The following is a 12,860-nucleotide window of genomic DNA, read 5'->3' as shown; positions in this document are numbered from 1 at the left end:
CCCTCCCTTTTCTTCTCTCCTCTCCTGCCCTCTCTTGTCCTTATTTTTCCTCTTCTCTCCCCTCCCTCTTCCTTCCCCTCCTCCAATCTTTCTCTTCTTGTCTGTCTACCTCTTTGTAGCCTTCTTATTTGTGGCCTTTGGACACATTTTATACATTGAAATGGTAGTTAAAACATAAGCAAAATTTATAGCATCAATCAAGTGAAAATTTCAAGGGAATAGATATCATTGGCTTTTTAAAGAAGTCTTTGCTCACATATTAATCTTTTTTTTTGAAAAAAAATTCTAGATGATATGATAGCTAAGAGATAAGGAAAATGCTCTGCCCTTGCAAAGGCTGTGTCTTATAGCTTTCCTAACCTTCCATACCCCTCTAGCCCAGCAAAGTATTAAACACATGGAAGGCAACCAGCAGAACTTGGGTTGAAGAGTTGATAATCAGTCTGTTTCCCAGCTCTGTGTCATATCTTACTTTCCTGGAGCCATGAATGGGTTCCTGAAAGCCAGCTTCCTGCTCTGCTTAGGCTTAAGTATGAGTTGGAAGATAGAAAATTAGGGCCATGGGATGCAGTGTCCAGTTGTACAGCTGTGGTGATAGTATGAAGTATAACTGGAGAGTTGCAGCCTCAGGGAACAATGCATCTCTGCCCTCGTCTGATGTGGAAAGCAGCTGCTGAGTTATATCTGTTGGTGTGATTTCATTATGTTTCACACTGCATGGGACTGGGTTAGTGATGCTGGTCCAAGGCATGAATGCAGTATTGTAATCTAGGGAAAAGAGGGGAAACAATCTCAATGTCCACCATCAGGCGAAAGGAGAAACAGACACAGTCAAAGGTTATTTGACACAAAAGGAGAGAAATACTAGTGTATACCATGATATGGCTGCATCTCATTATTATACTAAATAAAATAAATCATGTGTACATGCCTTTACTATAATGGAATGCCTAGAAAAGGTGAACCAGTAGCAACAAAAATTAGATCAATTGCTGCTTGTTGTTGGGGTTGGGAATGGGGAGGAGTCTGCAGATTGACACTAAGAACCTTTTTGGGGTGATGGAAACTAAAAGTTCAATGTTGTTGATTGTTATATAACTACACATTCACTAGAAATCATTGGATGCTGTGCTAACGTGAATGGATTTGATGGTACATAAGTTACCCCTGGATAGACCTGTGGAGAGGTACAGGTGTCTCTCATGGACACTTTCTCTGAGTTCTTCACCATATAACCCTATGGGTTTAGCTCAAGAACTGGAAAAGTCTAGTTTATGTGCAAACATTCTGTGTCAAGGGAATAAACTACACATTGACTTAGTAGTTTCATGAAGCTAAGGACAGTGCCTAAATGGTCCTTAATACTTTGTATGTTAATCTGAAGAATTAATACGAGTGGACTTTGTGTACAACAAATGAACTCAGATGCCATAGAGTCTACCCTGCATTAGCATTGTCACCAGCAGCTTTCACCTTAATGGAGACCAAAGCTGCAGGAAGAAACGTTCAAATAATGTTGTATCTTCTTGCATCATGGGCCACTTCATTCTGTGTTCCTCACTAAGTAAGTGGGGAAGATCAGCTCAGCACAGCTTGTTGGGTGAGTATGTGTGGCCTCTGTACCAAATTCTAGTTCACCGGACAGGTTACAAGCACACTGTGTTATCTGTATCCTCCATCACAGAGAGTAAGAGAAAGTTACCAAGGAATGCCAATTTGAATGTAAAAGACTGCAGATGGCAGTGGGAAGATAAGGAACTTATTCTGTGATATCTAGAGGGACAGAATGTAACCAGTGGGAGATAGTGTCTTCTCTCTGTTTTAGAAACGCAAGAATTCATTTCACAGACTGTTTTTCTTTTTTGAATCTCTGCAGTTCTTTCTGCCACCTCTGTAGCTGTGTCTTCCATTATCAATCATCTGGATTACACATTAGACACTACAGTGAGTGCCTCACTTGTCCAGTGCCATTCCTGTGCCCTAGCCTGTCTGCTCTAGTCTGTGTCTCTGTAAAACATGGCTGTACTGGGGTCAACTCCCTTGTTCAAGTGCATAGTTCTGTTCAAGCTTTCCAAATCTCCTCTGTTCACATGCCACAGAACGTGTGTACCAGTCTTCCTGGAGGATTCACTATTGTGCCTTAGGCTCTGGCCTTCTGGCCCTGGAAGTTTCACTCATGAGTTTATCCCACCCTCAAGCCCCCATGGAATAAATAAGCTCTTCGGAGTTCTAGCTAATCTGCTGGACTTGTCAACTTCCTTAAAGCCTACCTTGCATGACTCATTTCTACTGAAGCTTTTCATGATTCCAAAACCAATTAGTATTTTGTCACTTTCTGACTTTGAGCCTCTCCTGTGTGGTTTGTCAGGGATGCCTTCTCTTTGGGTGTTTGCACACATGGCTTTACCTCCTAGCTTGGATACTCTGTAAGGAAAGGGGCTGTGCCTCTGTTGTCCTTCTCATCCTGAAGGCACATAGTCAATGCTCAGATTATCACTTTTGGATTCTTTATGCTTCAGGGCCCTCCAATCACAGGTTTCCTTCTTGAACATAACTAATAAAATGGTAGCAACTTTACACTCTCCCATCTTCCTCTCTCTTGGTGCTTTATACTGGACATTTCAAAATTTTCCTCTTATTGCCACTGTGTCCCTCATCTAGGGCTGTTGACATGTATCTTTTTTTTTTCCAGGCCAGGCTTGTGCATTTGTGCTTTGGCAGGTTGATAGCTACGACTGTGAATAATGAGTCAATTATCATCCAGCCTCGGGGAAAGCACAATTATTCCTGACTGGCCAGGCTGAGGTAATCCTCCCCTCCCTGTGCCCTTTCAGATGGAGAACATAAAACAGTTGGAATTCAGAGCACTGCAAAGGGAATTTAGACAAAACACTGGTGTGCTGAATTTAGCTTCCTTGGATTTATTCTGATTTATGATTGATTGGTTTTTAAATTGCTTATTTAATCCTGACGACTATGGCTCGAGGGGAGGCCAGATATGGAGAGAAGCATGTGAACAAGAAGCAGTGGCGTGGAGTAGTTTGGAAGGACAGATCAAGGGAAGATATTATTGTACCCAGGACCATTGCTGTGAACTCAAAGTGTAATGTGAAAATCACCTCAGACTTTCAGAGGACCCAGTCTTGGTACAAGCATGATTGCTTATCCCCTATTCTCTTTGCAGAAGGCTGTTTGTGGCTGCCTTGTGTGACACAGAACACTCCCGACAGTGGTTTTTCTTCCCTTCCAGCGATGTATTCAGTATCTCATTGTGACTGAGAACATACACTTGATTTATATTGCTGTTGACCATACTGCAGAAGAATGGATACTTTGAGGTGGCTGGCAGGACTTGCTCTTAGATTCTGACACTGGATGTGCTGAAGTGTGGAGTGTTTCTCAGTACACAGACGCGGCTCTGGCTTTTGTATAGAAGAATTTGAATTTTTTATAAGAGTTTTCCTCAAAGTTGGGCTCTCCCCAAATAATCACTTTTACCTCGAAGGTGTATAATCAACATGTACTTTACCTTGTAAAGTGTAATTTACCTTGTCATCGAAACTTTCTGCTTTTTCAAGGAGTGTGACCTTTCTCTTTCGTCTGAAATTAGAGATTGGTGGTGTAGAGCTGGCCTTGTAAGCCTGACCTATTGGAAGCTTTTCTGTTGGCTATCAAAAGGAAATTGAAATTCCATCACTTCAGAATAATGAAACCTCTGAAACCTTTAGAAAAATCTTTCTCATCATTATTGAAGTTTGACTTAGAATGCCCAAAGAAATGCTCTTTCTGGTCTCTGTAATCTGTGTGTTCCACAACACTGCTGTTAGATTTCCGCACTGTATTATGCCTGATGTGCATTTCAAAGCAAGGAGCATTAGGGATAAGATGAAAGGGTAGAAAAGGACTCTGATGAAAAACAGAAGCTTAGAATGAACAGTTGGGTGGCACGTGTGCTTTGCCACCAGGCTCACTCTGGGAAGCAGCATCTGGTCTCTAATCAGGCTGCTGGCCACTTCCAAGTCAGGGCTGTGCCAGCATCTGCCATTTTGACATTATCATATTGAAAAGGAACTTTGTTCTCATCTCATTCTGCCAAGAGATTTATTACTTACTAGGTTTAAAAACCTGTAACTGGCCCATTACAAAAGCACTTTTTTGGGGGGGTCTTTGCAGGGACATGGTACATAGTCGTATGAAACTAATTTCAGGATTTAGGAAGCATTTTCAACTTTAAGTTTAATCAAGGAGAGAGAAAGTTCTTTCCTACATCTTTTGGTAGTTTAAAGATTAAAAACTTCATGTTTACAAGAGAGTGGATGTTAAAAGAGGAGTTTTTGTTGGGTATGGGACAGAGTAGGACAGTAATTCAGTAACAGCACCAGGAACTTGAACTTCACTTTTCTTCAAAGGAGTTTCATGTGGTAGCTGTCAGGTACCCTGGGCATTTTATTGGGAATTAGGAGAGGAGTGCATGGAGTGACTTGATCTGTCATGGCAGAATGTCTCCTGTCAGATACCACTGTGCTTTTCAAGTATTGAAGTCAATTGACTAGTATAGGAGTGTTGGGTTGGATATGTAGGATTTTCATGGTAAGTACCAAAATTAGGCTTGTTTAACTTTAACATACACAAGAGGACTGACGCTGCTCCTTCTTTTATTGTAATAATTTGTGCAACAACAACAACAACAACAACAACAAAATCTGTGCTGAGGAATGGCAGGAGCTATAGGAGAAGAGCCTTCCCTTCTGCCTTTGATGAAGCTTGAGGCATCTGTTTATCCCTCAGTAGCTTGTCCTGTTTCTAAGCATCTCCACATCACTCGACTACCATTACTTAACCTCCAGAACCATGAAGAACCTGACTATAAACCAGAAGAGGTCCGGGAGACTAAGTCTTAAGAGCTTTCATCCTCACTTGTGTGACTCTTCATATTGTTTGTTCTGGCAACTCTCCTAGCACATTACCCTCTTCTTGAGCTCTTCTACCTCTGGCATCCAAGGCTTTGTGCTTCTCAACAGAGATTTCATTCAGAATTTGTTGGCAAGAAAGGCAGAGGTCATCTTTCCAGTGGTGGCTAGTTAGGAGTGCTAGTATTGGTACAGTAGACAGTAATGGAGGGCTGGTTTCAGAGTATATGGATATGCACTTTTTTTCTCTTTTTAAAGAGAAAATGATTCATTAAATGTAAATTACTATCACAGGCTATGTTACTTTAACTTTGTTCCATAACATTATTTCATTGTTTGAAAAAAAAGGGGGCAGAGAGAAAGCTTAGAGGACCCATGTTCAATTATCAGCACCCACATGGTGGCTCTAAATCATCAGTAACTCAACTCTCTTGGCATCTGATGTCTTTTTCTGTCCTTCTCAGGCTGCACTGCAGGCATGCAGAGATGTACAGACATGGACATAGTGAAAGCACCCTACACATAACACCCCTACACATAAACGAACAAAATTTTAGTGTTAATTCTTGACAGCATCCCTACAAATCTTAATTTTACTTTTACTAATAAATTCAGAATAAAACATGGGCAGAAAAGGAGTATAGTGAGGAAATACTGGACCAATCAAGACTGAAAACTGGCAGAACAAACTCCAAATTATACAATTCTATGTCTGATGTTAAAAGGGTTTTCTAGAGGGCTCTTCACTCCAGCTTTGCTGACTGCAACACTCTCTCTTGGGGTGGTTCTGTCTCCTTTAAACAGGTTTCTGTGGTGTGGATCTAGCAGTCCCAACATCTTAGGGTCTCCAAGCAATCCGGGTTTTACCTTCACAGCTTCGTGTAGTGTCCTCTCTGGACCTGTATGCAAGGACTGCCCTGCCACATACCTGGCTTCAGTGACTTTCCTTAACAAGGCAGGAAGATTCCACCAGCCTTTTCCGATATCCTTCTTGACTCTAAATCTAGATCCATGTGGCAGAAACTGCAGGTCCTGCTGCTTGTTGGGGTTGGAGCCTGGGCTCCTCCATGCGTTACATTTGCATAAGATTTCTGTTGTGTTAGATCTAGGAAATTCCTCAGTCCCTTTTCCTTTCACAGTTTGCTGGATTATTTGGGTGGGATCTTGCAGTGAGGGCACCACTCTCCTTATTCCATTTAGTGTTAAGCTTTTTTTTTTCTCCAACTTCTCATCTCCTTGAGCACAGGATTTGGCTTTAACATTATATTTCCTGGTGCTCTTTTTCTCCTCAAACTAAGGTTTCATACTTCTCTTTGCTCCACTTGTTCCTTCTCATTGTAGATCTGCCCAAGAATAATCACTAATAACCATTCAACACAAGACACTAGGCTATCTTGACATCTCCTCTGTGAAAGCCATTAATCCCAAAATCTTCAGTTTATCCTTAGGCAGATTTTTAGGAAAAGGAAAAAAGCTACCACATTTTTTCTTTAAAAACAAAACAAAACAAAACCAAAATATCATGAGAATCGTTTTTAGTCCAGCTGATAGTGTTCTTTCTCCCTGGGTCCCCAGTTTATATTACTGTCAGCACCACTATCTTCCATGCTACTAATTGGGGGCTTGCTTGCCATTTCGGAGGGTTAGACTATTACCACAGTAGGAAGCAGATAGGCATGGTGCTGAAACAGTAGCTGAGAGATTTACCTTCTGATCCATAGGCAGCAGGCAGAGAGAGGGAAACTGAGTCTAGTGTGAGCTTTTGAAACCTCAAAACCCACCCCTAATGACATACAGTGTCCAGCAAGGCCACACCTATGCTAACAAGGTCATCTCTTCTAATCCTTCTGAAATAGTTCCAAACCCCAGTGACTAAGTATTCAAATATTTGAGCCTATGGAGGTCTTTCTTATTGAAACCTATCACATAAGGGTTCCAACTGGACCCTTACCAAACTGTGAGCATCAAAGCATGAACTGCAGATTTTGGTGTCAGGGAAGTGATGTTTCAAAGGAAATAAGTATGGTGGCTCTGCTGTACTAAGCTTTTAGAGACCTGTCTCAGGCTCACAGATGAAATAATCACAGATAAAAAAGACATTCTCATCATAGTCTAGTTAGGGCATGACGTAGGATTCCTCAGTTGGGGTTGGCTTGCTATCTACCACATGACTGCTTTATTATCCTTTATCACTTTTTAAATATATATTTGTGATTGACATAAGTGAATTAGTTTCTTTTTTTAAAAAAATATAGGTATCCTGAAGCCTTGACTTTTCTTTGACTGTAGAAAGTTTTTACTTATTTTTAAAAATTCCTTTTCCTTTTCCTTATTGTGTTTCTTTCCTATTTTGCTCTGCAAGGACTTTCCCTCTTGTTTTACTCAAGGTAGCAAAATAGTAGTTAGGCTGGGTTTTAAACTCCGAAGAGCTTGGGTTCAAATCCCAGTAGTTACCTACCGGCCACATTACCTGGAACACATGACTTAATCTTGAATAGTAATCCTCTGGAAAGATTCATGAGATACTCAGAAAAGAACACTAAATGCTCAGTGACTTTTAACCCTTATTTCAATATTGCTAATTGTATTAGTTAACTGTCTCATTGTGGTGTGTGACAAAACTTCTTGACAAAGGAACTTAAGAAAAGAAGAAAGAACTTATTTTGGCTCAGTCTGAAGGTCAAGCACATCATGGTAGGTGTGGTGGTCAGAGTTACCTACCAGCTTGGCTGGTCACATTGTACCCAGTCAAGAAGCAGAGAGACATGAGAGCTTGTACTCACTGTGCTTTCTCCTTTTTATTTCGTCCAAGATCCCGCCCATGAGCTGTGGCTTCCTGAGTTCAGGGTGAGTCTTCTCACCTCGTTTAACCTGACCTTGATCATCCCTCACAGGTGTGCACAGAAGCTTGCCTCTTAGTGATTCTAGGTCCTGTCAAGTTGACAGTCAATATTAACTATAATGCTAATATTAATTTCTTTTCTTAAGCCATTGCCTTAATATAGATGATGGTTAGATAGTCACCTCTGACTGTGATATTCCTTCCACATTTCAGCCTATATTTGGAGCTGTGTTTGGGCCATTTCCTTCATAATAATTCAAATGCAACATATAAGGTCTATATTTATTATTTCTTACCCAACTGATTCTATTTTATTCTCCCAATTTCTGTTCATGATATCACAGATTTTTGTAGTCCCTTAATTTTGAATTAATCTTAGGTTCTTTTTTTATCTTAAGGAAAAACAATAGCTGTGCATGGATTTAATACAGAAGTATTACATATATATATGTATATATATACATATATACATATATATATATGAAACATACATACATATGCTAATTAGTTTATATTTGTTTTTTTTTGAGTTAGGCTTTCTCTGTGTAGCCCTGGCTGTCCTGGAACTCACTCTGTAGACCAGTATGGCCTTAAACTCACAGGTTTCTGCCTGCCTCTGCCTACTGAGTCCTGGAATTAAAGGCATGCCCCACCACCACCCAGTGAAAGGTATTGCTTATAATTATAAATAGTTAAGAATGAACATTGACTAAGTAGACTATCTTACATTTAGATAGCAGAGTTCTCTCTAACTAAAACTTATGTAGAATATTTAATAACCAAAATATTGACAAATTAAATTTATTATTTATGTATTCTATTTTGAATTTTAGAAATGCATGGATATGTAAAAGATGCACAGAGAAGCACTCAGAACATTTTATTGTTGCTATTCTATTGTTTAGGATTAAGGGCTAATTTTCATATTTCCTCTTTTCCTTATACTGTTTTAAAAAGTAGGCATACATTGCTTCCATATGAGGAAAGAAAGCTTCAAACTTAAGGGAAAATGAGATAAATAATGTCTAAAATTCTTGAGAAAACTGTACTTTCTTGAACTTTTAAACAATGACAAAAATAGTACTGGGTATATAGTAGACAATATTCATTGAGTGTTGAAGTTGTGTTATCTTTTTATGTAATTTTAGAATAATTTTAATATATTTAAGAGGCCCTAAAGGCTTCAAGAAACTTTACTTGCATAGTTCTTTGAAAAGTATTCCTTTGGGGGGAGGGGTTGATAAGAAAATTTTTTGGTAAACTCAAAAGAAATCAACTTGGCCACATAGGGTGTTTTTAATTATTCATAACTTATCATTTCAGACGGTAATGTGGCCAAAGGGGGAGCACATGGAACTGATTCATCAGAAAATATATTTACTACTGAAAAATGGAATCATAAAATTGAATCAAATGGTCGACATTTTAGAAATACAACTATCTTTCTTCACGCTTCATCTGAATCCTCAGAAGAGGAGCAGGTAATTCAGTCTTTCATTTGTAGAAGCAGCTTGAAGAAGAAGAAAGCATTCTTCTTAGAATTGGAAGAGCACTCTGTTGAGAATTAAGTCTTTACATGCCAGTGTTTGATTATCCTTAATTTTTGGTAAAAACTTCTTAGGGATCTGTTGTATGTACGTGAAATTATATGCTTTACTTTTAACAAGAGTTCCATTTTCTACTTCTTTGTATAAAGTGGATTTATTTTTACCGGTCCTAAGTTTATCACATTTAAACTTAAAGTAGAAGCCATTATTTTGCTTTTTTCTAAGATTTGGTTCCTAGATATTAGATACTATCCTCTAATTGTCAAGACTTTATCGACACTATTCATCTATTCCTCTTTGGCTATCGTGTTTAATTATCAAGGAGTGATAATTCATAGTGTTCTTTTTTAAGCTATTTGAGTTTTGATTAGTTTTTTAAAGTCATTTGAGTTTCTGTTTTGGGATGTTTTCCATGTGATATTATGTACAGAATTACAAGAGATTTTGATTTTACAAGGGGTTAGAAGTTTCTGTGATAGAAATGTGTTTGTATAGAATGTAGAGTGAAAAATTATAGATGCTGGGTATATAGAATCCTTTTTAGACATATAAAATATTCTTTAGGCTTTCTTTATAAGGACATGGAAAATTTTCTGAGAAACAGAGCCATGAAGCAAGTTAAGAATGTGGACAGGCTAGTTACGGGAACTGGCTAGAATGCAAGTTAGCCAGCTGGGAACCAAGCTGAGAACCAAGCTGGGAACCAAGCTGGGAACCAAGCTAAGAACCAAGCTGGAAACCAAGCTGAGAACTGCAGTGACAGGGCAAGGCCGAAGTAACAGGGAAGGACCACATTCTTGAGAAAGATAAGCGTACAGAGAGTTTTCACCTGATCCTGACTCACGTAGGTTGGGTTCCTTTGGAATGTTCTGCTATTTTTATGTTATGCCACCTTAACAACCCCTCATCCCCCTCCCCATTCCTTGGTTTGTGGTTTTTCCCCTTAAAAACCCCTCCCAAACTGGCTGTTGGGGTCAATTCAGCTCCTGCGTGGGCATACGAATTGACTGGCAGCTAGCTGTCACATGCCCAAATAAACCTCACTTTTGCTCTGGTACACGGTGTCTCGAGCAGATTACTGGGTGGTCGCGACTTTCTGAGACTTGAGTGAGGGACTCCCCTCTGTGGAGATCTTCATAGAACACCTTTGTATATAACCTCCTTGCTGTTGGTGATGACTGTGACCTAATTCACATTCTACTAGTGACAATTGAAATATATTAAATATGGAGATTCCTAGAATTGTTAAATTTCCCTGTCCTCTTGTAACATGAAAACAGTGCAGTAGCAGTCTCTGATTTGTGCATCAAAGGTTTATTGGGAGATGGTCTAGGAGGTGGAGCAGCTATGTTTTATACACAGGCATGGTTGGGTTAAGTGATCTGCTATATGGCAGATGAGACTAGGTTACCAGAATCGCAGTTAGACTTGCTGAAACATTCTCCCTCACCACTGCTATAGCTTAGAGAGTCTTTCATATATAGCTAGGAAGGTAACCAATAATTCTTTTTTTAAAAGTGTAATTTAGTTTTTATTAATATGTGTGCACCGACAGGTACATAGGAATATACTCAGGCATAGTGGAGCATATGTAGAAGCTAATGGACAACTCTGTGAAGCTAGTTCTCTTCTTCTGCCTCTGTGTGACTTCTTGTCTGTGTGTTTTTACTGTTTTCAGATTGTGATCGACGAAGGCCACAAAGTTGGCAGTTCCTTTCAAGGTGATATGACCCGGGCTGGAAAGGTGAAGGTAAGGCCTGATTCAGTTATCTACCTTGGGAAGAATACACAGCAAACAAATGAACTGAATTAGCCACTTTTCTGTTTCTGTGATGAGTCACCATGACCACAGCAACTTTGAAAGAAAGTTTATTTGGGCTTATGGTTCCAGAAGGATAACAGCCCCACATGGTGGGGAGGCATAATAGCTAGCAGCAGGCAGCAGGAAGCCTGGAAGGCAAATCCTCATCCCCAAGCAAAGAGAGTGAACAAGAGAAGGGCAAGGCCTTTTACTCACAAAGCCTAATTCCAGTGACAAACTTCTTCCAGCAAGGCCTTGTCTCCTAAACCTCTCCAAATGGTATTACTGACTGGGCACCAAATATTCAATTACTAGAGCCTATGGGAGACAGCACGTATCAAGCTACCATACAAGCCAGTAGACAAACACTAGATTCTTGCTTTCCTTTGTAGAAAACTGGATGAGTGACCAGATTTTATCCTTGAAAGGTTTTTGTTTGTTTGTTTGTTTGTTAAGTGGGCATTGGAATATCTAAACTGTTTGTGCTTGGATAGATGCTAGATCTTTTTTCCCTATGGTTTAACAAATGGAAAGGACTTTCTAGCATAGTCATTAAAAAAAAAGATGCTATCATGTAACTGATTCTCAAATTTTAATATTGAAACTGTCATATGAATTTTGCTTTTGAATATGTATGCCACATAATAGTTACAAGTACTTGCTTAGAAATATGGAAGCTATCATTTTAACTTTCTATGAGGTCAGCATGGTCTGCCTACTATACATTCAGCTCAGGACAGAAAGACACAGCCTGTCTGGAATTGCAGTGAAGGAATCTCAGTTTATAATTTTAAGGTATATGCTAAGTCTATGTTCAGGTTGTGAGCATAAAACGGATGGTGACCTTGTGCCTTTACCACATGCCTTGTGCCAACATTTTCTTATGTATATATACTCTTTGATAGTCCCCTGAAATGCATTTGTTTGTAAATCTGAAATGCCTCGTTGTCAGTGTGCAGTATTCTATGTGGAATAGTTCTTCATTAAAATGCTGCTATTGGGTCTGGGAAGGACATTTGCTGATCTTTTTACCATTGAAGTAATTCTCAGATGTACTTGCCTGAAAGAGAGAACACTTGATATTTTGCCCTACTCACCTCTCCTGTGATTTACCTGGGCAGGATGATTTTGTTCTGAATGAACATTTCTTTCCAGCTCTCTTTAGTTTCTTCTCTCTGGCTCTCCAGAGTGCTGTAATAAAGCGTACTATGAGGAAGGATGGTAGCCTAGCACCACCACCAGCACCAAACCAGGAACCTGTTGTCTCTGATAGTGGTGATAAAAATCCCGGGGAGAAAATATGTTAATCTGAAATGCCTCACTGACAGTGTGGAATGGGAAGTGGTATTCTATATAGAATTGTCCCTTTCAAGAAACCTCAGCCTGTGTGTCTCCCTTCACTGTAGAAAGCAGACTACAGTGTTGTAAAGTCCTGAACTTGCAAATGTCTTGCTTCCTTCAATGGAAAAGCTTGCACACAACAGCTTTAACAGGGCCTTGAGAGTTCACAGGGAAGCATATCCAGCCTTCAACAGAGTGCTGTGTGTGGGGATCATGACTGTAGTGTCTTTCTTCATGTCTAGTATATGTAAGATAATTCCAATCTTCTTGTAGGTAGACAACTTCCTAGACTTAGAAGATGTGGACATGGAGGAAGAGAGTAAGCTCCAGATGAACAAGGGTATGTCTCTCCTTCTTTTCCATACTGCGGGGCCTCTTTCTAGAAACTACAAGTGATTTATGTTGACTTGTTATTTTTA

The 12,860-nt window shown here is 39.6% G+C and overlaps 1 protein-coding gene across 2 annotated transcripts in view; it reads left to right on the top strand.

The window, feature by feature from the left end:
* CUNH11orf74 (chromosome unknown C11orf74 homolog) overlaps positions 1-12,860 on the top strand; it is a 152,178-nt gene that overhangs the window by 33,475 nt on the left and 105,843 nt on the right. For both annotated transcript variants that reach the window (XM_028767020.1, XM_028767019.1), the window contains exons 3-5: positions 9,076-9,233; positions 10,978-11,049; positions 12,715-12,781. In XM_028767020.1, the coding sequence (XP_028622853.1) occupies positions 9,076-9,233; positions 10,978-11,049; positions 12,715-12,781 (297 nt within the window). The remainder of the gene's footprint in view (positions 1-9,075; positions 9,234-10,977; positions 11,050-12,714; positions 12,782-12,860) is intronic.

The sequence above is a fragment of the Grammomys surdaster genome, unplaced genomic scaffold (assembly GCF_004785775.1).
Source record: "Grammomys surdaster isolate TR1022 unplaced genomic scaffold, NIH_TR_1.0 170, whole genome shotgun sequence".
Classification (NCBI taxonomy): Eukaryota; Metazoa; Chordata; class Mammalia; order Rodentia; family Muridae; genus Grammomys; species Grammomys surdaster.
This window is presented reverse-complemented; position numbering and strand designations above follow the sequence as displayed.